Source organism: Mytilus trossulus, chromosome 3 (assembly GCF_036588685.1).
Source record: "Mytilus trossulus isolate FHL-02 chromosome 3, PNRI_Mtr1.1.1.hap1, whole genome shotgun sequence".
Taxonomy (NCBI): Eukaryota; Metazoa; Mollusca; class Bivalvia; order Mytilida; family Mytilidae; genus Mytilus; species Mytilus trossulus.
The window spans coordinates 33,276,506-33,303,771 of NC_086375.1; the positions used below are offsets into that span (position 1 = coordinate 33,276,506).

Sequence of the window (27,266 nt, forward strand, 5' to 3'; positions counted from 1 at the left end):
ATATAAGATCACTGTCAGGTCAAACCTTCTGAAGGAAATGCAGTCCTTGCAATGACTATAGAACAAATAAACAATTGCACACCTGTGTTAAGCATACTACAAATAATTATGCAAGAAGTTGATGAACCACGAAAATGAGGTCAGCGAAAAAAGGAAATTTTAGAACATAAGGCATCAGTATATAATATACTTAAGTAAACAGGGTCTTCCCTTTTAGATATATAAAGCTTACACCTTCATTGCCAACTCATCATGCTTACACAAGAGTGCACACACTAAAACGTATCCCTTCTTCACTGACTATTGATTTTATGCTGATAGTCCTAAATGTAAAGCTTTACTACAAGTATCATATAAACTTAACATGATCCAATAAAATGAGGTCAAGGTCAGATAGCCCAAACTAAAAATATATGAACACATTAAGATCATTTCATACATACACCAAATATACTATAGTTGAACTTTCTTAGAAACGATCTTAACTAGGAAAACTTAACATTGGCTATTGTACCACGAAAATGAGGTCAAGGTCAGATGAACCATGCCAGACAGACCTATTCACCTTCCAATCATTCCATACAGTGGACCTTTTTGCTTATAAAATATGGGATATGGAGTTGACTACTAAAACTATCTGATAGACAAGGTACACATACCAAATATAGAAATCCTATTACTCATAATAAGAGAGACATTAACATTACAAACAAATCTGAACTTTTTTTCAAGTAGTCAGTGAACCATGAAAATGAGGTCAAGGACAATGGACATAAAACAGACGGAAACCACTTAAATCAAAAGGCATCTATATACAAAGTATGAAACATCCTGGTCTTCCATCTTCTTAACTTTAAAGCGTTAAAAATTGTAGGTTAATAGTGCTGCAGTAGCTGGATTTCTGCAAAAAAAGTCGCAGGCTCGACAAAACTCATATTCTGAGAAATTCATTGCAGACAGGGTATACATCACCTTTAGTTGGGCTTTAATTTACATTGAATGTTTCTTATATGCTAAAAGCATTTTATTGTTTTCAAATCATTGAATAAATTCTTGTCTACACTGCTTAAATGTTTTCAGTCAATAATTGAAATTGAAGGTCTATATTACAGAATATACAATAATGGACTATTAATATAGAAAAAATCATCCAAAAATAAATAGAGAAAATTTAGCCAAATATAAATCAAAATGATGATATTATCATAGAGTGTTATTTTTTTTTTAAATAATGGGCGTATTTTATAAAGGGAACAGAAAAATGGCTTAAAATATTCAAAAATGCAGAATTGAAAGACTGTCAATCTAGACACTCATGATTGCACACAAACATTCTTCTTATTGTAGTGAAATAATAAATTAAAGAAAAAGGGGATTGCAATATGAGTGAATTAAGTGAATTCTAAAATAGAATAAGACAATACTTATGGTATAAATTTATTACATTATCAACAAATATTGACATGGAACTGTTACAAATTACTTTGATTATTAAATAAAAACAATGCAAATTAAAACAACATAACGTAAAATCAACAAGATAATCATCACATAGTAACAAGTTTCAAAAGTTATAAAATCAAAGTGCTTGTTAGCACTGAGGGGAAAGATTGTCATTTTAAGCAGAAGAACCATTTTTGAAATGAAGTTATCTATCTTTGCCCATGACAGACGAATTCACCTTGCAATAATTTCTGTAACTTATTTAATATCAATAAAATTGTTTTCTTAAAAATGTATGATTTTACACATACACAGCATTTTGTTACTTGAATATTTTAATAATCAAAGATTGTTGTTGCTTGACATGGGCATGGATAGTGCTTCACATGAGCATGGATAGGATCTTAAGAATTTGATAAAATTGAGAATGGAAATGGGGAATGTATCAAAGAGACAACAACCCAACCATAGAAAAAACAACAGCAGAAGGTCACCAACAGGTCTTCAATGTAACGAGAAATTCCCGCACCCGGAGGCGTCCTTCAGCTGGCCCCTAAACAAATATATACTAGTTCAGTGATAATGAACGCCATATATTGTAACCTATATTTAACCTAAAGGGTATAGAAGATGCTTAAGTTTAAACAATAAGATTGAAATGTCTATCCTGTGTCAATGCTTTGTTTACAAGAATATATGTTGCTCTTTTCTACGTTCTGTTAAGAAAACCCTTTTGGATCCTCTAGTTTTGTCCTGTTGAAACACAGTTTCAAAAATATGAAGGCTGAGATTTCATTGGTTGATTCCAGGACAGAAGGTAGAAAGGAGTGTTGTCAAATTTCTGTACTATAACCGAAACACTGGATCCATAATTCAATGATTTGAGGCAAGAAATCAAAGTATCTTGTCATCAGAGACTCTAGGATTTTGAATGGACATATTTTGAATTAAAAATGATTATTTATTTTCTTTACAATGCAAAGAAAGGAGTAGGTCCGGTAAGGACCGATTTTGGCATCAAATTTCAGGTTCATCTGACGAAACATTTTTACGTCTTTTTAAACACTAAAGTGGCTATTTCATTTGAATCAATAAGTTTTTCTGCTAGATTTTAACTCGTTTAGTCTTTAAAAAGATCCGATTTAACCTTTAATATGAAAAATCTTCCATAAATGCCGAAAAATGTCACTTTTCAGATACTTTTTGTTAAAAATGAAAGTGATCCATGTTCATCCTCAACTTTTATATCTGTTTTGTATTATCATCAAATACAACTTACATTTCAATATAAAGAATGAACGCAAATGCAGCCACATTCGTTTTACATGAAAACTGTCTAAAATTTAACTAAAATGCTAGAATTGTGAAGATTTCAGTAATTTAGCATGACTTAATGGTGCTAGTACCCGATATGTGTGCATTGCGTTGTCAAAAAAAGTCCATATTTATGTAGCAGAAGCATTCTTCTGTCCAATAAATAACTAAAAGATTACATTTTGACAATTTTGTAAAACTGCTATATTTTGGGGCCAAAAAGGGGTCTTACTGGACCTACTCCTTTAAAATGTTTCCGTATTTTATAATTTTTATGCAGTCATTTTGCTCCATGTACAAGATAAAAAATAATTTTTCACTCATTGACAAATTTATAAGTTTTTATATGTTCATAGCCCAACCACCAACTTAATTCTACAAATCTCCATCTATTAGTATATATTTATAAAAAAGCTTTCATGTACACAGATAATTCAGCTTAGGTTTTTGTCTTATAATTCAAAGTAAAAATAAAATTACTAAAATATAAATATAACACAGGAACAATGTATATAAATATAAACCATAAGTACAAAAGGTATATTATTATAATACATTTATTGACTGGGCAGTTTTTTTAAACTTGGAGACTTTCAGAGGAAAGTATTGTTCATATTTTAGCAACAGTCAAAAGTATCATTACCAATTTGAAATTGATAACGATACTTTTGACTGTTGCTAAAAATAATTGTAAGGGTTCCGCGGAACCCAGTGTCTCGCCTACTTTTGCTCTAAATCGCAGGCTCAACAAAAATGAAGAAAAAAATCAATAAAAATATTCATCTTGATACAATCTTTTGATGGTAAGAAGCTTCTGTCCAAGTTTGGTAAAAATCCAGCATAGTTTATGAATCTAATAAATGTCTTAAAAACTTTAACTGCAGACTTTACACATATGTAATGTTAACTGGAAGAAAATCTAAGTCCACTCAAAAGTAAAATACGGAAAAAGTGGATTTATTTTTTTTACAAAATTTACTTCTGGATACTATCTTATGATCATAAATAAGCTTCTATCCAATTTTGGTACAAACCCAGGATAGTTTAAGAAAGTTATTAAAATTTTTAAAACTTTAACCACAGAGTGAATGTAATGTTTCCCCGCAGAAAAACTAAATCCATTTACAGGTAAAATATGGAAAAAATGGAATTTAATTTTTACAAAATACTATCTTATGATCATAAACAAGTTTCTGTCAAAGTTTGGTAGAAATCCAGTATAGTTTAAGAAAGTTATTAAAATTTCAAAAACTTTAACCACAGAGTGAATATTTGTGGCCGCCGACGGAATGTAGGATCGCTTAGTCTCGCTTTTTCGACTAAAGTCGAAGGCTCGACAAAAATGAGCAATACTTTAGACGATTCACATCTTCCTATATCTATGAGATCAGAAAATTATATATTTTTTAGAATACACTTCACTAAAAACAACAAATAATCTCCCTTTGAAATATATCTGTTAATGTTTACAGAGCAAAATATATAACAAAACATATTTTTACAGATACAATATTTCGCGTTAAGCTTTTTCTAGTCCACTTAATGGTGATAAAATTTCCTGATTTTCTAATTTACTTGATGTAGTTAAATAAGGAAAGTTATACATATTCGCAACAATTTCAAATCATATTATTTTCTACACTCATAAATAAATTGCTCACGAAAATTAGTTGGTTTACATTAATCCAAAATAACTAATACAGGGATGGATGCAGGGAAGCTAAGAGGGTATATTCCCTCTTTTTTATTGGAAAATAAATCATTTTTGAGCACAAAATCATCCCTAAAAAATTCTAGTTCTATTATAATATTTAAGGAATTTATAAAGTATTATAAAATCCTAGATCTGCCACTGAAATATATGTGGTAGATTCAAATTTAAGGAATGATTCATTTAAATCACAACCATCAGTTTTTATTCTTGGTCCTTTGTGGTTTCATGTCCTACATAAAGCGTAGTCACAAAAAGCCCAATGAAAAAAGATAATAAACTTCAAAGAAATGCATTTGAAATAACAAATTAATAAATTAACAATATATAAATATATAAATACAATAGTCTAGGTCCCAGACACCATATCATTGGAAATTTGGTAATTTGGTTGGTTTTTTTTATAAAATTTTGAAAAAATCTGCATATTCGAATTTTACACCACCCTTGAAAGAAGGATATAATTCTGATATAAAATACAGTGATTTCCAATCTAAAACATATTTTCTACATGATTATTTTAGAAAGATGAAGATTTAGGACATATGCATAACAAGAGACAGCTATCAGATACATAAAAGTGAAAATACAATTGATCACCCACCATTAGTTGTTTTACATATTTTTACCGTAAGTACATTGCGAGAAAAAGGAGGGTTAATTAATACTTACATATAGTTTTAGTCACTGAGAACAAATAAATAATTTGATATGATGATAACATAAACAAATAAATATTAAGATGGTCAGCCTTTCAGATTTTCTTTTTAAGGTGAGATTCTCATTGTTAATTTTTATTTTATTTTAAGTTGTAATACATTGTAGTCCATTTGCCAGTTCCGTAGTTGACCCTGTAATTAGAGACCTTTTTTTAGTTGTCTCCCTTATGGGGGAACATTAACTTTTATTTACAATGGAGAGCTAGCAGAAAAAGCAAATTTACCTGTGCGTAATGTGAGTATTCTTTAAGGTTTTGAAATCTTTTATTTACATTAACTTGTTGTTTAGCTAAATACTTACAACATCAGAAATTATTTTTCATATCAAATGAGGTAAACCACCGATACATCATTTTCAATTCATCATACTTTGCATTAGCAAAGGGAAGTAATTTGTTTAAAAAGTGTGTAATAACAGAATGAAATCAGTAATTGGCAAATGGACTATTGGTAATTGGTGTCTCATTAGGTATCTTTTCCTTTGAAAGGAGGGGGTGTATGTCCTGTAGTGTACAGAACTGACATACACTCCATAAGCTAAACTAAATTTGAGAACCCACAATATAAAGAAAACAATTAAGTACACAAGTTACACAACATGTCACTGTTATATAAAATCATTTATAATACAAAAGCAATGTAATTTCATATAGATTATTCCTTTCAATTGGTTTTTATTATTGCATTTGGTTCTAATAAATATTACACAAAATATGCTATCAATAAATAGTATAAGACAATTAAAATAAATTACCGGGTATCTCTCATTTTGACAGTTTTACAAATAAGAGTCAATTTTTCAACAATGCTTGCATTGTCTTGCTAAGCATACCATTATTATTTCAAAGTATCAGAGGTGTATTTAGAGGGGCAGGGGGCCTGGCCCCCTCTTTTCTTGAAAAAAATTTGGTTGATTATATAGGGAATCACTGAAGTATGACCAGAGTGGGCCCCCTTTTAGGCAGTCAGCGAGCCCCCACTTCTAAAAATTTCTGGATCCACCACTGAGTATCTTTTAAAAAAACACACAAATTGAGTGTCTGACAGACACAAAAAGCTTGCACACATTACAACTCACAAATTCCTGGATGATGACATACTATTTTTTGATAACTTTTTGTACTTGTGGCGTAAATATTTAGGTTCATTTAAAATATTGAAAAATCCAAAGTATCAACAAACAGGAAGGTGATGTTAACAGCTAATTTTCTAATGAATGTAAAGCAAGACTTTGGTTAGCTTGCTTGCTTTGTTTGTATATTGTACAATTGTAATTGGGATAGCATCCAATCAAATTTAACATAATATATATGGGTTAAAATATGCCTATATATACTGATTCAAGATGTCAATGTTTATTAAGATAAAAATTGCCTTCTGTGCAAGGGCTGTATAGCCAGTCAAGGTGGTTAATAACTTCCATTTGTTGTAATGTTAATTAGAAAGCTTGAATTAACATTTATACAAACAGAGCAAGCAAGCCTACCAAAGTTTGACTCAGCATTTGATAGGAAATTAGCTGTAAAAGATTCAAACAGTGTTCACATGTTACAAATCATCATTGTTAAGTAACTGATTAAATATAAATTCATTTTGTTTGGCAGTAGCTGAGAAAGATAGGGGGAAATATTTGTTTTTGAAGAACAGACAGACAAGATGAATGCAATTATAGCCTTCCTCTCTCTGTCTTAGAGAAGAGACTGGTACATGTGACTTTCTCCCACACTTTTCTGAATATATCATTTGATGACGTACATCCACCACCATTCATAATGCAAACACAAAATTATTTTTTCAGAAAATAGTAAAAAAAAAAAAGAGTGAAGAGTTTGTGCTATATTCTAAATGATGCAAGTGCAAATCAAAATTGTGCGAAACTCAATAACTGCATTATAAGTTGTCCCAGAGGAAATGTATTTATATCACTGGGTATATACTTGAGAAGAGGAGTAAAATGTAAAAATATAAATTTATATTTTGTGTATATGAACTGATTCTCCTAGGCTCAAAGGCATAAATATCTCATCTTTTAGAAAATTTGAAAAAAGTTATTAAAATTTACTCTGTAACAAGTACCTATTGCAGATTATAAAACATAATATATGTTTAAATAAAAATATAATTTAAATAAAAATATCACATAAACCATACCCGAACTGTTTTTCAGGAATGTATGAAAATATTAAACTCATAATAAAACATCATTTCTAAATAAAAAACATATTTTTATAGCCTTCATAACCCATTTTAAAAGGTTTATGACTACCCTTGCACAACTAAAAGATAGATATAAACCCTATAAATCTTAGAGATAAATCTTTTTTTCCTCTGAAAACTGAGGATTTATTTTTGTTTGTGCCCTTTTGTGGATTTTAATGGGTTTGGTATATCAAATATTTCAGTACTGAATTTTTGTGAGGGTATTCAAAATTTGTATAAAATATTAAGTCCATAAACACATCTTTTTTTCTTAATCATTGAAAATTGCTATCTACAAAAGTGAAAAATTTCACTATCATAAGACTTCAAAACCGCATAATCGGCTCTGAACTCAATAAACAGTGACTTCTTAAATAATATTTTGATAACCAGTATCTAAAATATTAAAAATTTAAATACTATAAATGCTTTTTAAAAACAATATTTCCTTTATCAACTTCCAAATTGGAAGTAAAATTGTTACTCCTTCCTTGGAAGAAAGGCTTCCAGAAGATTAACAAATTTTAACAAATAAAAATCAGCACGACTAGATGATCAGCTCTATTGTTATTGTATCACATATGACATGCTCTGTTGTTAACGTATCAATGTTAGAAATTCTTCTCTAGTTTTTGGATCGTCACGGAATACCCCAAGCATAGTACTGGTTACTGTTTTACTATTTAATTTCTGTACCCCTCTCATAACCATACACATGTGTCTGAAATATGTAAATGCAAAGAATTATTGTCTGAAATATGTAAATACAAAGATTTATTGTCTGAAATATGTAAATACAAATAATTCTGGTCTGAAATATGCAAACACAATAAATGGATTACTTTAAATTCAGAAATTATTGCCTGCATTTATTATTGCAATTTTGCCATTTTAGACTTAAACTTGATTTTATTTTTTGCAATATTGAGAAAATGCTGTTTTATTCATATAAAAATTATTGAAATGCAATACTAAATTGTTGTGATTATAACTGTCGCATATTTTGCAATAATAAAAACATGGCAATAATATCAGAATTTAAAGTATTGTCTGAAATATGCAAAAACAAATGATTAATGTCTTAGAATGAATGAAAACAATTTTCACAACATCAAAGAGACAGCACAAACAAACCCATATTCATTTAAATCATAACAAAGATACCTAACATATGTACTTACAAAGCATGGTCATCAGTATTTGTATTGTGATAAAGAATTATTGATACCAAAGTCGACATTGGGTTATTGTTCTGGTCAGATTTTAATCAACTGATAACAAGTAGAAGCAGACTTTTCACTGGTGAATTTCTTAATTTGGTTTTACTTTTTTGTTTTGTTTTGCATTTTCATATTCACTTAGTTCATTGGTTTTTATTAATGTTATAATAATGTCACATGAATATTCATATATTTTCAGCCAATGTAAATTTTCAACAAAATAAAATAAATAATAAAATAAGGTGGTGTGGTATGATTGTCATTGAGGCAACTACCCAACTATGTTACTAATATTTCAATGAAAAATATCAAATTTGATTCCCCCAATTTTAATTTTAGTTTGCATGCATAAGTAAATGATTAATGTTATAAGTTGAAATATAGCTTATACTAAAACTTACGTAGCTTCTATTACAACAGCTACACCCGAGGGCTGTATAGCTTCTGTTATAGCCACTGCTATTTGTTTTGTTAGTCTTTCTTGCACTAAAAAATAATCAATTTTATAAGTCTAAACTATCAAAATAAAGGGTCTTAAAGGCATTTAATTTTTTTTTAAAGTCTTTTATTACTTCACTTTATATGTAACCTATTCAGGTCTATAGTTGTTAATGTTTGTATCATTTTGGTTTTTTTGTGGGTAGTTGTCACATTGGCAATCATACCACATCTTCTTTTTTATATATTGAAGTCAATGTATGATATTGTGCTCTAAATAAACACATATGATGTTTTAATTTGCTTTAGGTAGGAGGAGAGAATGAGGCATTTTTAAAACAGTTAATCTTTAAATGTTTCTAATTATTATTCTTTTTTTTTATAGAAATTTGGTAAATTCAAAGCTTGAAATATTGTTCAGACTTGTGTCTATTGTTGAAGAATACATGTTTCCGTAGAAATGTCTTTGGCTGTTTTTATTTTGAGATTGCTGTCTCATGAACATACACACTACATTTTCCTTTTATTCACATTGAATCACTGTGTATTTTTATGCAACATATATGTTGTTTAACTGGCTCATTTCAACGAAAATAAAATAACTTTTCATCCTGCAAGTTACAGAACCGTGGAGTATTTCTCATATACCTGAAAATAATGTATTGAGTGCCACTTAAATACAATATAAGTGGAACATGGCTAATAAATCAGAGTTTTAATGATTTTGAGCTTTTAAAGAAATCATTAATTTTATTTCATTTTTTCTTTTGGTGCTTAAAAATTAATGGGTATTTAATCTTACTATGAGATCTTTATTTATAAAGTGATCATGATTAAATCACAAATTGTGTGCATTAAATCATATTTAGAGATGAATGTACTATAAGATAAAGTGCATTTCATAGAACGACATCGTCATGGTAAACACAATGACAAACAGAATAACAAATCAAGCATCTATGATAAGCATCAGTAGTAGGCAGTGATTCAGGATTTTATTTTAGGTGGGTGGATGCAGTTAGGAGTTTGGTTTTGCATTTTGGGCCCAGGTGGATTCTTCAAATATGAAAGTTCTTGTGTAATAAAATTCATTTTTAGACAACTGAGCACTAATTTAGCCTTCAAAGATGGTTTATAAGAACATCAAGATTATTTTTTACATGTTTTATGGGCTATTTTCTGTTTGACTCTCTATATTTTCTTAGCTAGACCGGCCATTGGTCCAGAAATTAATGTGATGTTTACAAACATTTTCTTCTACACGAAGTTTTAGATGCAGTTTTACACAAAAAAGAGATGAAAGACATGATTTTCATTCGATTTTCTGAAAGATAAATGTAAACTGTTTCAGATAATGTATTACTTCAAGCGGTTGAAATTCTACTTTTTAGCAAAATTTTGGGGAAATATGTGCGTCTTTTCCCCCTTTTTGCAATATTTCATAGCAAATAAATGCAGATTGTTGCCATGGATACACCTAAAAGAAATGATATTTTACCATTTTATATACTGAATATAAAATCTATGGAAGATATTATTACATACATATGTACACATATGACACAAACAGTAAGCTTAGTATTGCAAGAAAGCAATGAAAAGGGGTTTGTAAAATTCATGAGGGCATATTTTGATTTTTTTTCTACCTGTTTATTGCTTCCTAAGAAATTGGAATTTAAGAAGATCAAAATTGGCTGCAGATCTTCCATACTTCCACTTGTTTTTTTTGTGTTAATTTTCAGTATTAGGAATAATTATATCAAATTTTATTTAATTGTATAAATAAACCAATTTTATTGTTGATTGAAAATTCTTACCTTGTAGCCGTCTACTGTAAATTTCTACTATTCTGAAAAACAAATTGAAATCTTATGACAAAGTCTATATCATTAGTTTAAACATATTTATTTATGGTGGATTGGGAAACAAGTTTTACAACTTATATTAATCCCTTTCCACTTTGCGGGTGCGAGTGCTGCCTTGTAGCGGCATTAGCCTACTCTTTTTCGAAATCTACAAGGGTGTCTTTAACGTGCAAGAGATATGGCTCTCTCTTAACACGGGCCAGCCATTTATCGTCCCCGTCCGACGGACTATCATCGTTTCCTCAAGACCATACTCACAAATGGTGTCAAGGGAGAGCCGAAAATTGAGTTCCTGAAATTTTCATCCCAAACGGGAATCGAACCAGGAACCTTTGTGTTAGTAGTCCGATGCACTAACCACTACACCACGGCTCTCTATATCATTAATAAATATAGATAATTTTTTTTTAATTGTAAACCAACATAGTTTTGCAAGCAATTCATTTTTGCAACTGTCATGAAAAGAAAAATAAGGGGGAATATAAATCTTAGCAAATATATATAATTCAATAAAACGTGAAATTAAATTGCTGTTAATTGGGATACAAAAACACTAAATGCGAAATAAAGTATCAGCGAAAATAAGTTGGTTAAAAGTACTCAAATATGGTGATGTTAACCATCATGTTTACCCCTTGGTCTTTTTTGCACAGTCTTGCCAACTAAAAAACTCAAAATAGCTTCTATTGAAATAGGATTGTGTTTTATGTACCTAATATCTTATTCTGCACGGAAATCACTGTTTTACAGGTTGTCAATATAAATCATTTATTTACCCTTCAACTGAGTTTTTATGGGGTACCAATCAGCATTAAGAATTAATATAATATATTATATTTAAGAATTGAATGCTTCTTTTTGTAAATTTATTGGGGTGTAAAAGCGTTGACCGAAGTACATTTTGTATGAAGCGCGGAAGCGCTTCATTCTAAAAATGTACGCACGGTCAACGCTTTTACAACCCTATAAAGTTACGAAAAGAAGCATTCAATAATTATAATTACATTTGTTTAAGCTAGGATCATCAAAACACGATTTTTTATCCAGTTTTATTCAATTCACCTGTGCACTTTATCGTGGGACCTCCTGTCATCATGCATGATAAATGTTATTGTCTCATGCAATTGTTTACGGAATAATATGTGATGTGCTGTTAGCCAATCAGAATAACGTATTATAATGAAACATACATCTAATGTAATTATTGAGCTTTAATGTTAATTGGTGTCTGATTTTTGTTGTGTTTCAGATAAAGACTATGATAACTTAATCCCTAAGCTGGCATGAGTAGTGGTAGAAGCTTGGGAACAGTATATCTGTTCCTGGTAGAAGATAGAAAATTGAGTAATGTACATGACTTTCATTATAAGTAACAGCCAGAACCTGGCAACAAAGCAACTCTTCAGGTCTCTGCAGGAATTGAAATAAACTAGCAATAAACCAAAGAAATCAAAAATAAACATCAAGAAAGAACATTATGATCTTTGTGTAAGTAAGCTTTTGATTTTGCCATATGATTAGGGCTTTCTATTTTGAATTTTCCTCAGAGTTTAGTATTATTTTTTTTTGACTTTTTGCCGAGTACCTGTTTATTGCAGAGACAACAAAAATCAACTACTTTTTCATCTCATTATTTTTAACTTCAAAGACTAAACTCTGTTGTTTTATTAAAAGCCATGAAATTAAGCATAGAAATGTGTTATCAATCTTTTTTTTTAAATACAATGTAAGTTAAACAAATCTTTTTTCAATAAGATAAACACAAAGAAATTGATTTTAATTTATTTAAACGGAAAATTCCACAGCTATTTAAAATTTTTCAATACAGCATCGAAATAAACTCCCACTGTACAGTATTATATTCAAAATCATTAAAAGCTATGAAAATATATCAGAATTACTAAATAAAGAGACTATATCTATAATGTGACTTGATTTCCAATCACTATACTTGGCTGACATTAAACAAACCATAAAAAATCAAGGCAAACTAAACATACATGTTTATTTACGAAAAATTTGTTGAAAGGAAATCTATGAATGGATAAAGCAATTCATAAAGGGAGTGATGGTGGCACGAAGTATCAATGATGCTAAATACTTGTTTATTCATGTAAAATTTGTTTAAAGAAAATCTATGGATGGATAAAGCATTTTTTTAAAGGGAGTGATAGTGGCACAAAGTATCAATGATGTCACTCGCCTCTGTGTTCCTAATATAGGGCTAAATATCAATGTTATTACGGACATGTTTTTACTGGGTTTGGTAATGTAAAGTCAGTTATTGGCTTATCTTTACCACACCTAAGTATCAGTAACAATAAAATGACCAATTATTAGATTTAATATAAACAAACTTCTACGAATCAATAGCGCTAATGCAATCTGGAATTGATTGCGTCTTTGATAGAATCAATTAGATATATCAATTCTTACCTTGCTAATTTACTAAGTCCTAATACCCGTTTATTTGGTAAATATCCTATAGAAACCTGAAATGGATAGAGATATTTTTAATACTTCAAATACTAAAAGTTGATCTAATATTAAATGTTTTAAGTGCTGTATAATTGGGGCATAATTTGAAAAAAAGATGTAGTGTTCTATATAATGTTTAGACAGTGTTTTTTGTAGAGATTTTTTTTTATTGAAAAATGACATATACCATTTATTCAATATTGTATCAAAAGTATATGTTTTGTGCAAAAGCATTCTCACAATCTATAACTATGACCAAAACTCTTGCCACAGAGATATGTCTCGCCTGAGAAAAACAATCAGAAGAATAGCAACATTACTAATCAATTCATAGTTGCTAGAACATGAACTAGTTGGTAGGGTCTTGAAATGGTCCACAAACTGAGTTGTACAAAGAGTAATGTACTTTTTAAAGAAAATATAAATACTGTAAGTAGTCCCCATCAAACAAAAGCAGACAACTTAATTGAAAAAGGGTAAATAATTCAAAGTCCCTGGACCATGACCTAGGGGGCAGGGTCTCAAATAAGTCTTCAAACTGAAATGTTACACTGATAGTAATGCAACTTCAAAATATCTTTGATATCACAAGCAATTCCAATCAAATTAACTAAAGCAGAAAACCTAACATCGAATATTGCAAAGTAATTCAGTAACTGGATCTGACCAAGGGGGCAGGACCTTTAAATAGTCACTAAACTGATCTGTACTGAAAGTACCGGTAATAGAACTTTAAATGAAATATCAACAGTCTATCACAACTAGTTCCAATCAAACTAACTTAAGCAGAAAACTTAACAGTTGTTGATGCTGCAGCTGTCACCTTAAAATCAACACCTATGTCTTGTTTTTTGCAACTTTAGACGCAGGCCAGACAAAAATGTGACGGATTTGTAAATATCTCATTTGTACTAGGTTGATGGCTCTCTCAGAAAACTCCTCCATTTTTCTCCTCCATTAGTTGTAAAGTGTAAAAAGGGATTAAAATCTCATCATTGTAAACCATATGTTATTGGTGAAATAAATTATTCATTTCCTTTTTAGTTAACATGTTCTAAATAAAGCATTATTTCTATTTTTGCTTTCCTAATCAAAGCATAAGGCTGATCTTTCAAAAAATGTTTGAAGAATGGTAATTTAAACGTAATTTTTCTTTCATACTTGACTTTTTTTTTTTTAAAGTTCTTGTAATCACTTTTTTTTATTTAAGGTACAAAGGTTTCATGTTTTTGAAAAATTCAAAAAGTTAACTTCTTGGAATTGAACAGTGCATATGTATTGATGTTAAAACAGGTGTGTGTGTGTGGTCTACTTTAATTTTGAGATTTTTAAAGTTAGTTTTTTTTAAATCATGAGAAAAGGGGAAAGACCCTTTCTTCCTCTCCTCATTCTTGAGGTCTGCCAATGCAAATATTGCTCTATACTCTATACAGTATCATTAAAATTACCTTTCCTAAAAAGGGAACTAAATGATGTTCACATAGGGAGAACATTTCTATATCTTTAACTATCACCATTTCATCATGATCTTCGTCAAATATAGCATCATTTAAGGCCTCTGTAAAATAAATAAAAACAATCTGTTAAATGAAGATTTGGAGAAGAGAATAATTGATAAAATATATCATAAAGGGCCAAAAAATAAAGAATAGAGAAAAATAGGAAAAGAATAAAAGAATAGAGAAAATTGAGGTGCTTAAATATAAAAAAAAAATAAGAAAATTACTCAAAAGAATCAATACTATAGAAACAAATCCCCTCACCAGACCCTTTCATATAAAACTTCATTGCAAAATCACATATTTAATAAAGACAATACATAAAATTAATATCAATATCAAATATGTTGAAGGACAGAACAAATTCAGAGAATACCTGTCCCCTTTCCAGGTCATTATAAGCTTTAAACTAAAACTTGTAGTACCAAGAAAATGATATAATGTCATTTGTTTGCACTTATTCTTTAAGTTTAAAGTATTTTCTATTTTCTGCAATCAAAAATTTCCAAAATCATGGTCTATATGTAGATATTTAAAAATAAAACAAATGCAATCTTGAATTATTTAATATTACATCCTGTTTGATTTATATATAGTATTTGAATATGTTTGCACTTGGTTATGTTAACATACGTTGTTAAAGTACATGGATTCAATATACTTTAACACTGAATATTTAATAATTCCTAAATAACCTTCTCAACATTACAATTATTTTGATTTTTTTTCTGTAAAAGATGAAAAAATAAAACTATTTGACAAAAATTGAACTCACTTTGCAAAAAAATTTAAATTTTAAAATTCTAACAGACATTTTCATTTTCAAATTTGTAACATATGAATAAAAAGAAATTGTTAATGAGAATATAATCAATCACACTAAAAAAGTCATGCACATGGTTTCCCTTGCAACAGAATGACATTGCACATGAAAAAAGCTTTAAATTGCCTTCAATCATGTTCACTGCTTAAAATTTATGCAGCAAATCTACAAAATATACTTTCACAAGCCAGATGGAATTTTATCCAATGGAAGAAAATTGTCTTCAACAAGAATGTGTCCACAGTACACGGATTCCCCACTTGCACTATCATTTTCTATGTTAAGTGGACCGTGAAATTTTTCTATGTTTAGTGGACCGTGAAATTTTTCTATGTTTAGTGGACCGTGAAATTGGAATAAATTCTCTAATTCGGCATTAAAATTAGAATGATCTTATCAAAGAGAACATGTTTACTAAGTTTCAAGTTGATTGGACTTCTACTTTATTAAAAACTACCTTGACCAAAAACTTTAACCTGAAATTTGCACTTTCATTTTCTATGTTTAGTGGACCGTGAAATTGGGATAAATTCTCTGATTTGGCATTAAAATTAGAATGATCTTATCAAAGAGAACATGTTTACTAAGTTTCAAGTTGATTGGACTTCTACTTTATTAAAAACTACCTTGACCAAAAACTTAAACCTGAAATTTGGACTTTCATTTTCTATGTTCAGTGAACCTTACAATTGGGGTAAAAACTCTTATTTGGCATTTAAATCAGAAAGATCATATCACAGGGCTCGTGTATACTAAGTTTCAAGTTGATTGGACTTCAACTTCATCAAAAACTACCTAGACCAAAAACTTTAACCTGAAGCTCGACAGACAGACGGACGCAGAGACCAGAAAACATAATGACCCTCTACTATCAGAGGTGGTGCAAAAAAAACAAATATTTCCATTCAGATTTTCTTTGGTGTAAAAGTTTTAATGAACTATAACATTCAACAATCAATTAAAAAAGTAATGTAAATCAAAAGCCATCAGTTAATGATGATTCAAAAGAAAAGAGAATGAGTCCCAAGTACACGGATGCCCCACTTGCACTATCATTTTCTATGTTCAGTTGACCGTGAAATTTGGGTCAAAACTTTAATTTGGACTTAAAATTAGAAAGATCATATCATAGGGAACATGTGTACTAAGTTTCAAGTTGATTGGACTTCAACTTCATCAAAAACTACCTTGACCAAAAACTTTCACCTGAATGAACGAACGGACAGAAGGACGGACGGACGTACACACAGACCAGAAAACATAATGCCCTCTACTATCATAGTTGGGGCATAAAAATATAAATGGGAAGCAATATGCAAAGTTTCTTTAATTTACTGTACTCCAATTCTGCTTGGAATATATGGTGAATTACTCCTATTTGTATTAATTATAACCTATGTAATTCTATTTAAGGAGAAGAGATGCTGGTTCTGGTTAAAATCAATGTACTAATGTACTAAGGTATGCAGCGTAAAAAGGTAGCAAGTCCTCTTGCGTATAAATTTAATACATAACTCGTTTTTAGGAATAAAAATCTTTCAAGTATGAAAAAACTTAATGCATTTTTTTGTATGCCCCATTGAATACAAAAATCTAAAAGTACAATGTTATATAAATCTACTCTTTAACATACATCCATCAGAGGTTCATAAGTAGTTCAATTAATATCCTGTTAAAAATCAGTATTTAAAGTTTTAAATTTTTCTTACATATTTGGATGAAAGCTTCATAATTGTCTTTTATTTAATACAAATCTGTTGATTGCCAAAAAAAAATCCTCATTTTAAGATTTTGACAACTAGTCAATGATGCTATGGCAGAAATAAATGATAACTGGGGAGCTATATATATATATATATATATATATGACAAGTTTCTTCAATTTACTGTACTCCATTCGACTTGGAATATATGGTAAATTAATCCTCGTCGTCTTAAGCTATGTTAATTCTATAATAGGAGAGGAGCTGCTGGTTTTGGTTTAGAGCAATGTACTACAACTTTTATCTACTAAGGTTACGATACAGTGTAACTAGAGGCTCTAAAGAGCCTGTGTCGCTCACCTTGGTCTATGTGCATATTAAACAAAGGACACAAATGGATTCATGACAAAATTGTATTTTGGTGATGGTGATGTGTTTGAAGTTCTTACTTTACTGATGATTTTGCTTCTTACAATTATATCTATCATGAACTTTGCCCATTAGTAACAGAGAACTATATTTGGTAAAAATTGACATAAATTTACCAAATTAATGAAAATTGTTAAAAAATGACTATAAAGGGCAATAACTCCTTAAGGGGTCAATTGACCATTTAGGTCATGTTGACTTATTTGTAGATCTTACTTTGCTGAACATTATTGCTGTTTACAGTTTATCGCTATCTATAATAGTATTCAAGATAACCAAAAACGGCAAAATTTCTTTAAAAATTACCAATTGGAGGGCAGCAACCCAACAACCAGTTGTCCAATTCATCTGAAAAATTCAGGGCAGATAGATATTGACTTGATTAACAATTTAACTTCTTGTCAGATTTGCTCTAGATGCTTTGGTTTCATAGTTATAAGCAAAAAACTGCATTTTACCCCTATGTTATATTTTTAGCCGTGGCAGCCATCTTGGTTGAATGGCCAGGTCATCGGACACATTTTTCAAACTAGATACACCAAAGATGATTGTGGCCTAGTAGTTTCAGTGGAGATTTTGTAAAAGATTACTTAGATTTATGAAAAATGGTTAAAGATTGACTATAAAGGGCAATAACTCCTAAAGGGGTCAACTGACCATTTTGGTCATGTTGACTTATTTGTAGATCTTACTTTGCTGAAGATTATTGCTGTTTACAATTTATCTCTATCTATAATAATATTCAAGATAATGACCAAAAACAGCAAAATTTCCTCAAAATTACCAATTCAGGGGCAGCAACCCAACAACCGATTGACCGATTCATCTGAAAATTTCAGGGCAGATAGATCTTGACCTGATAAACATTTTTACCCAATGTCAGATTTCCTCAAAATGCTTTGGTTTTTGAGTTATAAGCCAAAAACTGCATTTTACCCCTATGTTCTATTTTTAGCGGTGGCGGCCATCTTGGTTGGTTGACCAGGTCACGCCACACATTTTTTAAACTAGATACCCCAAAGATGATTGTGGCCAAGTTTGGATTAATTTGGCCCAGTAGTTTCAGAGGAGAAGATTTTTGTAAAAGATTACTTTAATTTACGAAAAATGGTTAAAAATTGACAATAAAGGGCAATAACTCCTAAACGGGTCAACTGACCATTTTGGTCATGTTGACTTATTTGTAGATCTTACTTTGCTGAACATTATTGCTGTTTACAGTTTATCTCTATCTATAATAATATTCAAGATAATAACCAAAAACAGCAAAATTTCCTTAAAATTACCAATTCAGGGGCAGCAACCCAACAACCGATTGACCGATTCATCTGAAAATATTAGGGCAGATAGATCTTGCCCTGATAAACATTTTTATCCCATGTCAGATTTCCTCAAAATGCTTTGGTTTTTGAGTTATAAGCCAAAAACTGCATTTTACCCCTTTGTTCTATTTTTAGCCGTGGCGGCCATCTTGGTTGGTTGACCAGGTCACGCCACACATTTTTTAAACTAGATACCCCAAAGATGATTGTGGCCAAGTTTGGATTAATTTGGCCAAGTAGTTTCAGAGGAGAAGATTTTTGTAAAAGATAACTTTAATTAACGAAAAATGGTTAAAAATTGACTATAAAGGGCAATAACTCCTAAACGGGTCAACTGACCATTTTGGTCATGTTGACTTATTTGTAGATCTTACTTTGCTGAACATTATTGCTGTTTACAGTTTATCTCTAACTATAATAATATTCAAGATAATAACCAAAAACAGCAAAATTTCTTCAAAATTACCAATTCAGGGGCAGCAACCCAACAACCGATTGACCGATTCATCTGAAAATTTCAGGGCAGATAGATCTTGACCTGATAAACATTTTTACCCCATGTCAGATTTGCTCTAAATGCTTTGGTTTTTGAGTTATAAGCCAAAAACTGCATTTTACCCCTATGTTCTATTTTTAGCCGTGGCGGCCATCTTGGTTGGTTGACCGGGTCACGCCACACATTTTTTAAACTAGATACCCCAATGATGATTGTGGCCAAGTTTGGTTTGATTTGGCCCAGTAGTTTCAGAGGAGAAGATTTTTGTAAAAGTTAACGACGACGACAACGGACGACGACGACGGACGACGCCGGACGCCGGACGCCAAGTGATGAGAAAAGCTCACTTGGCCCTTCGGGCCAGGTGAGCTAAAAAGGTAACAAGTCCTCTTTCATATAAATTGACTATGTAACTTGTTTTTTTAATAAAATCTTTCATGCAGTTTTTTTAATACTCCATATTAAATTAAAAAAAAGCTACAGAAATAACATCCTTCAGAGATTCATAAGAAATCTAATATCTTTTTAGAAACCAGTATTTCAATTTTGAAATTTTATTACATATAAAAATAAGGAATGTACTATTAAGGAAAGGTAATAAGTCCTCTTCCATATAAATTGTATAATTAATTTTTTTTTTTTAAATAAAAACCTGTCAAGTATGACAAAAACTTCAAGTATTATTTTATGCCCCATTAAATTAAAAAAATCTGATGTAATTTATTCATTATAAATAATATTTCCATTAGGGCTTCAAATGTCTTGAATTTAGTACAAACCCGAGAAAAATGCAAGCCTTATTTTAAGATTCACATTTGTATTTAGAGTCAAAGCTGTACAGCACAAGATATTTTTCTATAAGATGAATTTTTCAATGATGTCAATACATGTGTAAAACAGCTTTTAGGTATGATTTGAGTGGCTCATAACTGTTTTTTCCAATAACTAGATAGCAATTTTTGGTTAGACAGTTTTGGATAGATTCCATAAAGATATTTACATGTAAATGTAAAGATATGAAAATCTGCTCAAGTTCAAATCATCAGCAGAACATAAAATTAAACAGAAGCATATCTGTATGTAAAACTGGCATCAGAGCTAATGATAAATGTCATTTTTGATGTCATGCAAGTTTAAAATGGACATATAATGAAAATCTCAATAAAACTATATTGAAATCCAATTAATTCTGTAATAAAAGTTCAGCAACCATTTAACAGATCTAATTTGCTAGTTAACCAGTAGTTAAACCATTTATAAACATTTAACAAAATAGCGGAATGGTTTATTGGTAAAATAGCAATACTGACGAGGAGTGCCGTCAGTGTTTATATTTAGTTACCAGACAAATTGTAAAAATGACAAAATTAAGGATCAATAAAATTGTGATTTGTTTTGTTGATGTGAACTGATTTGTCAAATGTTTTAAGTGGAATTATGTGTATTGATCAGGCCATAGGAAACATTTGATCCATTCATGAATGTTATTTACATATATGAATAACAGATTCAGACAGTCAAAGAATAAAGAGGGGGCTGATGGGTTAATTTCGTTCTTCGTGATCGAGGATGTTTTCATGTCGTGATCCGTGAAAGATGCCAATTTTTATCGTGATCTGTGATTTTGAGGAAATTAAGTCGTGATTTGGTAATGTTAATTTTTTGTGAATCGTGATTGATATTTTTTGTTTTCCGTGATCCGTGATGAGGACCCCCCATTAGGCCCCTCAATAAACTGCAAGTTCTCTAAGTAAACAATATCTAATGGATTTCCAAAATTCTGAAGTTAAGTGCTATTTAGGTTCCATAACATAACAAGAAAATATATTTCTGCCTAATTGAATGAAATTGCAAAATATTCAATCATAAAATATACAGTATTTTTATTTATTATAAATGCTTCTTAATTTAAATGCAACACACAGTAATAAAATAGCAAAAACGAGAGACATTGGTTGTGATATACATCAATTTGGTATTTTTTCTTCAAAAGGTTTTACATAAACTATCACTTAAATCTTAACTTTGTAAATGTAGGACTGAAAAAGGTTTATTTGAAAATAATGAATTGATACAGTGCAGAAAAGCATGATCTTATGTGCAATGCCTAAAGTAATTGCTTCCAGCCACTTCATTTGAAACTCAGTGGATAGTTGTCTCATTTGCAATAATACCACATCACCTTATTTTTATTGTATATATTTGTAATTTTTTTCTATATAAACAGTTAACAAAAGTACTGCACATTTGACCAGAAATTCTATTTAAAACTACAAAGAAGGTAACAAAAACTTAATAGCTAAGATTTCTTTCAATCAGATTTCCAGAAACACAAACCATAAGTTCTATAAACATTCTTGTGTTTAAAATTAAAGTTAAGTTTGTTTCAAGTCTTTTCCTCCCTTGGGTGTTCTATTTTAGCACAGAGTGGTGTGAATGATCTTTTAATATCGGTATGGAAGTATCCTGGGCATTTCTAAAGTAGTAAAAATTAAGTATCTCCTTTTTAAACCCACCTTGGAAGACTTCCTTCTTTATAGCTGACTATGCGGTATGGGCTTTGCTCATTATTGAAGGCCATACGGTGACCTATAGTTGTTAATGTTTGTGTCATTTTGGTCTTTTGTGGATAGTTGTCTCATTGGCAATCATACCACATCTTCTTTTTTATAAATGTAAATGATGTAGTGATTTTGCTACATTAGTATCACATAAACCTAACATTATCCATATTCCAATGTAAACGATCAGAGGGACCTAGCTAAAGGGACAAGAACACTTAACAATCACTCCATAAACTAAACATGATACACTTATTTATTATACTATTTGAGACCATGATATCATGACAATGAGATCAGCTATGACCCTTTTCAGATGGATGCACTTCAATCACATCACTCCGTATACCAATTATGATTGACCTGTATTGCTAATACAGCAGTATCTGAGAAAGAAATTAATCAATGAACCATGAAAATGAGGTTGAAGGTCAAATAAACCCTGTCATAAAGTTTACACTGAATATTCCTGTTTTTTGGAATTTGGTGTAAATTATACATTTTTTACCAATCTACCTTTCCACAATCACTCTATACTCGTAATCACACATTATCCTTGTTAGACTATTTAATTATTTCTTTAGTTGATTTTTTAATTTATATCTATATACATATGTACATAGACCAACAGATATAACTATACTACAGTGTCATAATGACATAATGATTTATTCATGTACATGCAATCATAACTGTGAGGTCTTCCTACTGTTAACAACACCTTTACATGTTTTTTTCATTAAGGGGGTTCGCGGGTCTAAATCATTTATATAGGATTTCTCTATATTTTTCTATAAATGAACTTTATCTTATAGTTAATAGAAAAATAAAATAAAAAAGTGGGGTCACCGTTCATTTACGCTCACAATCTGCCTTCGAAAGAAACATACATTTTTGAAAAGGTGTTTTTTTTTCTGTTGAAGTAATAGGAGAAATAAAAATAATATCGAAATAAAAAAAGAACTTTATTACAGAAATCGCTCAAATTTTACTATAATTTAATTTAAGTACAGCTTATATGGAAATTATATTAAAAAAAATATGTCACCAATGAGTTTAAAAAGATATTTCAGTTTTTAAGCCAAAAAATGGCATTTTTCTACCAAAGGAAGATAATTTGGGACTTTTTCAATGATGCATACATTTTAAAAGTCATCTGGGGCCAACACGAATTGATTTTTTTGAATGATTGTTGTACCATATGATAAAGTAACAACTACAAAAGGTAATAAATAAAATTTGTAATGAAAAACAATTGTTTATTTTTTTCTTAAATTTTTATACCCTCGAGCCTCCTTAAGGCTTTATTTTTACAATGTAACAAGCATGAGGGTCTGGTTGGGGGTTCTTCGTTTGAATTTTCTGTGTTCTATATCTTTTTATATTTCCCCCCCTTTATTCATTATTCTGTAAACCCCATCCAGAACCTCATGCATGTAATTCTGAATTTCAAAAATGACCTTTGAACCATTCATACCTTTCTACCAGGTTTTAACAATACATTCACTCCTAGTACATTAAAGTTTTTATAATACAAAATACAAAATGTAATATGTATACATTCATGTCATTGTGACTTTTTTTTTTTTTATAGTTTTGTTATGTCGTGAAAGTTGTTTGCAGGTAATTTGTAAACATGTATTTCAGTACATTTTATCTGAATTTTAACTGATTTTCCCTCACTCTTTTAAAATTTGGATTGCACACTAGCATAAATAAGAAAAGTATTGCTTTAGTTTATTTGGTTTTGTTAGCAATTATTTAAAAAACTTAAATAAAATATAAAGTAAAAGGGGTAGGAAGAATATTCCAGATTATTGGTACATTTATTTCATTGATTTCTCATACTATTTTACTCCATTTCCCTTTTTTTTTTAAATCTTATACTAGTAAATTTACTAGCAAAAAGTAGAGAGAGAAATCCTGAAGACAAATCATATTTATAATTCTAAAATAATTCTTATTTCAGCTGAAGGGCAACGAGTTAGATTAATAAAAATCGTCATATATGAAATTTTGCAGTAAAATTTGAATAAGACTTAAGTCTATGACATAATAGGAGATAGACATTGGAGTCAAATGACCTTCCCCAGTATATATGTAAATAAAATTTTGACAAATATGTAGATAAGATAGCCATCAAATATTTTATTAATTACTAGTGTCTGACATTCTTAGGTACAGTACACATGTACTTGTGAATAGATTGATTGCTGGTTGCTTAACGTCCAGTGGCAGTTATTTCATACATCATGTACTTGTTCAGGACAATTATCATGTGAATAGTAGAATATGACACCATTAATTATTGACCACTTTATTATTCACATATTTCAAAGGTAAAAAAGTGACCCCCTAAACATTTGTATTACCCTTATAGAATAATTTTAAATTTTAAAATGTAAATACATGTATTCATAAATATGGTAAATTTATATAATTTTAGAAATTGACATATATCATTGTATATACAATCTATACATGATTTTCACATAGATTTTCTGGCAGAAATAAATTTATATATAAGTATGAAGTTTATTGAAAATATTATAAACTTAGATATTCTCTTATTTAGATACATAATAAAAAAAAATAAGTTTGCTATATAATATAAACATGATAAAAGGAGTATTTAAAAAAATTAAGATAACTGTGAAAATAAAATTATGATATATATTTTTTTAAAGCAGATTAATATTTAATTTCAAAATTTTGTTTTTAAATCAAATAGATATATTTTAATGATCCCTTTTTAGGCAACTCTATGTACTAACCTTTGATGTTGTCATTGTATCCTTTTGTGAAAAACATTAATGCTTTAGCAGCCCTTTCAGGAGTTCTAACTAATCCTTGTCTAGTTGGGTCTTCACCTAAATTCGAAAGAATACCTTTATAATGTTCTGTAATTTTTAATTGTGCATTTTCATCCCTACGAGGCTTATCATTTTCAGTGTCCTTGTCATTTTCACCAGCCCCCAAAGTCAGCTTTTTAACTTTTTTCTCCAATTCACTGTCTGGATCAGGAATATAATGATGTGCTCCGCTCTCAGTCATTGTTTCTCAATTCCGTAGATTGCGAATATTCAAGTGACAGTTTCTAAATGCTCTTCGTAAAGCTGTTAAGTCCTTTTCTGCCTGGCAAATCAATGTGCTTGTTTATATTTATAACTCTTCTGTAAGTGGAGGCGTTAAAATTCTTTGAACGGTAGACGATCAATGAAACGTTTTCTAGAACGAAATTTTGTATGAAAGTTGAAACTTCCAATTATATTTTAAAACTGCGGGAAAAACCGAATTTTAGACATTTTACACATTTAGACTTTTTTAGTAAGTTAGTAAGTTGTTAGAAGCGTTGACAGTTGATAGAGTTTAATGTTAACAATAACAATTACGATATGTAAATGCAGAAACACCTGAACACCGAAGCAGATGACAAGTCCTATTTTGTAGGGGTTATTTTTCAGAATGTAAGATACAGGATCTATATTATATAATATATGTATTATAGAAAGTTAGACCATTTAAACATAAATGCTTTCCTGTTTCCATACTTTTAAAAGCTTAGAATTATTTGGACTACCTTAAGGATTATCAAAGCATTGGCAGATTCAAAGAGTGGGTGGGGGTTCTGGGGGTAGGTACCCCCCCCCCCCCCCATTTGTCCTGGGTCAGGAACCTCCCATTTTTATAATGACTGGATCGGCGTCTGAGGGATTTGTATAGTTAGACCAGAGACTTATACACACAGATGCATGTGAATCCTACCATAGTCTAAAATCGGTCATCTTGGTATTACGTTTGATATTTCTGTTTGAACTTAACACACAGCCTCACAGGGCAACTTCTCATTGATGTCACTACACTACTTCCATATGCAGTGGGTCTAATTGGGGTTTAAGCGTGAGGCCGGGTTCAGTGTGGGATCCAGGATATTTCATAAGTGGGGGCCCACTAACTGACCTAAGAGGGGGCCCGCTCCAGTCACGCTTCAATGATTCCCTATATAAGCAACCAAATTTTTTCTCAAAAAGGGGGGGCCTGGGCCCCCCTCTAAATCCGCCTCTGGGATTGCTGATTTTTTGTTAGCCGGACACATGAAAGTCATATAGAAATTGTTGAAATTTCAGTTGTTCAATTTTTAATCATTGTCAATAAGTTAGAATTATTTCTCTCCCATCAAGCCCATACTGCCATACGCATATGTACTGAATTGTAAAAGAAATTTTTTTTTTTTTAAATCCTTACCTTCCTACCTTATTTTTTTCAAAGATGTACATGTAATAGGAAACACACTTATTGTTTTACAAATTTAGTTAACACAAGGATGTTTAAATTCTTTAATTTGTAATTTTTCTCACAAATCCTTAGTTAATATATCCTACTGACTATATTTGATCATCTTGTTGGGTTCATTTGGTATTTGTTATTGTAATCTGTTGTAATTAACAAATGGGGACTACTACGGTATGCATGACATCACTATGCTAAAAAACATTTTTAAAAATATGTTTTCATTTGATGGATCAGTGAGTTTATACTTGCTCAGATTATATGTAAATGTAACTCGTCATCTGTCATCAAAGTTTTTCATGATTTACTCTTGTTTGAATTTAAAATTGAATAATAAGCAATGACTGAAAAATGTGGTTCACACTTTGAAATAAAGCTCTTCACTAGTAATTCAGTGTGCATCACATTTTTTTTTATGTTTCTTCATACTCGTAGACAGAAGAGATATAAATAGTCATTCCTTAAATATTTTCTAATTAATGATTACGCTATTTTTTTTAACTTTTATTAACTGGATACATTTTCAGACTATCTCATTTCATTACTTTACATCAGAAAGCGAAAAAAAGCGACTATATTGATTGATTGATGTTAAACACCACTTTCAACATATTTGTGCTATTTGTTGTTTCAAGACAAACGAACAAATTAGCAACAGTATAGCAAGTTTTATTTGACCTTGACCTGGTTCATTGCAAAATGTTATTTTTTGTGTGTTTTGGTCTGTTTTTCTAACACTGTACTCAAAAGGTCATC

General features: G+C 30.3%; 2 protein-coding genes across 3 annotated transcripts in view; one reads left to right on the forward strand and one right to left on the reverse strand.

Moving 5' to 3' along the window:
* Positions 1–1,731: 1,731 nt before the first annotated feature.
* LOC134711298 (GTP cyclohydrolase 1-like) lies at positions 1,732–25,430 on the reverse strand. Its single transcript, XM_063571827.1, has 6 exons — positions 24,995–25,430; positions 14,836–14,945; positions 13,346–13,401; positions 10,862–10,893; positions 9,008–9,092; positions 1,732–8,107 (listed from the first exon to the last, which is right to left on the reverse strand). Exons 1-6 carry the CDS (start codon positions 25,272–25,274, stop codon positions 7,984–7,986), a joined length of 687 nt encoding a protein of 228 aa, XP_063427897.1. The 5' UTR covers positions 25,275–25,430; the 3' UTR covers positions 1,732–7,983.
* Positions 25,428–27,266, forward strand: part of LOC134711296 (E3 ubiquitin-protein ligase FANCL-like) — a 33,919-nt gene continuing 32,080 nt past the window's right edge. The window contains exon 1 of one of the 2 annotated variants that reach the window (XM_063571825.1): positions 25,428–25,547. The gene's annotated coding sequence lies outside the window, so the exon portion shown is untranslated. The remainder of the gene's footprint in view (positions 25,548–27,266) is intronic. The other variant, XM_063571826.1, reaches the window with a different exon arrangement.

What these genes read in the sequence shown, in the direction of transcription:
- LOC134711298 (XM_063571827.1), bottom strand. Translation starts at nt 25,274, where the DNA reads ATGACTGAGAGCGGAGCACATCATTATATTCCTGATCCAGACAGTGAA. An exon ending in TTACAGTAGACGGCTACAAG is followed by an intron (nt 9,093 to 10,861) that starts GTAAGAATTTTC and finishes ATTATTTTTTAG; the next exon opens with TGCAAGAAAGACTAACAAAA. An exon ending in GCTGTTGTAATAGAAGCTAC is followed by an intron (nt 8,108 to 9,007) that starts GTAAGTTTTAGT and finishes TACATATTTCAG; the next exon opens with ACACATGTGTATGGTTATGA.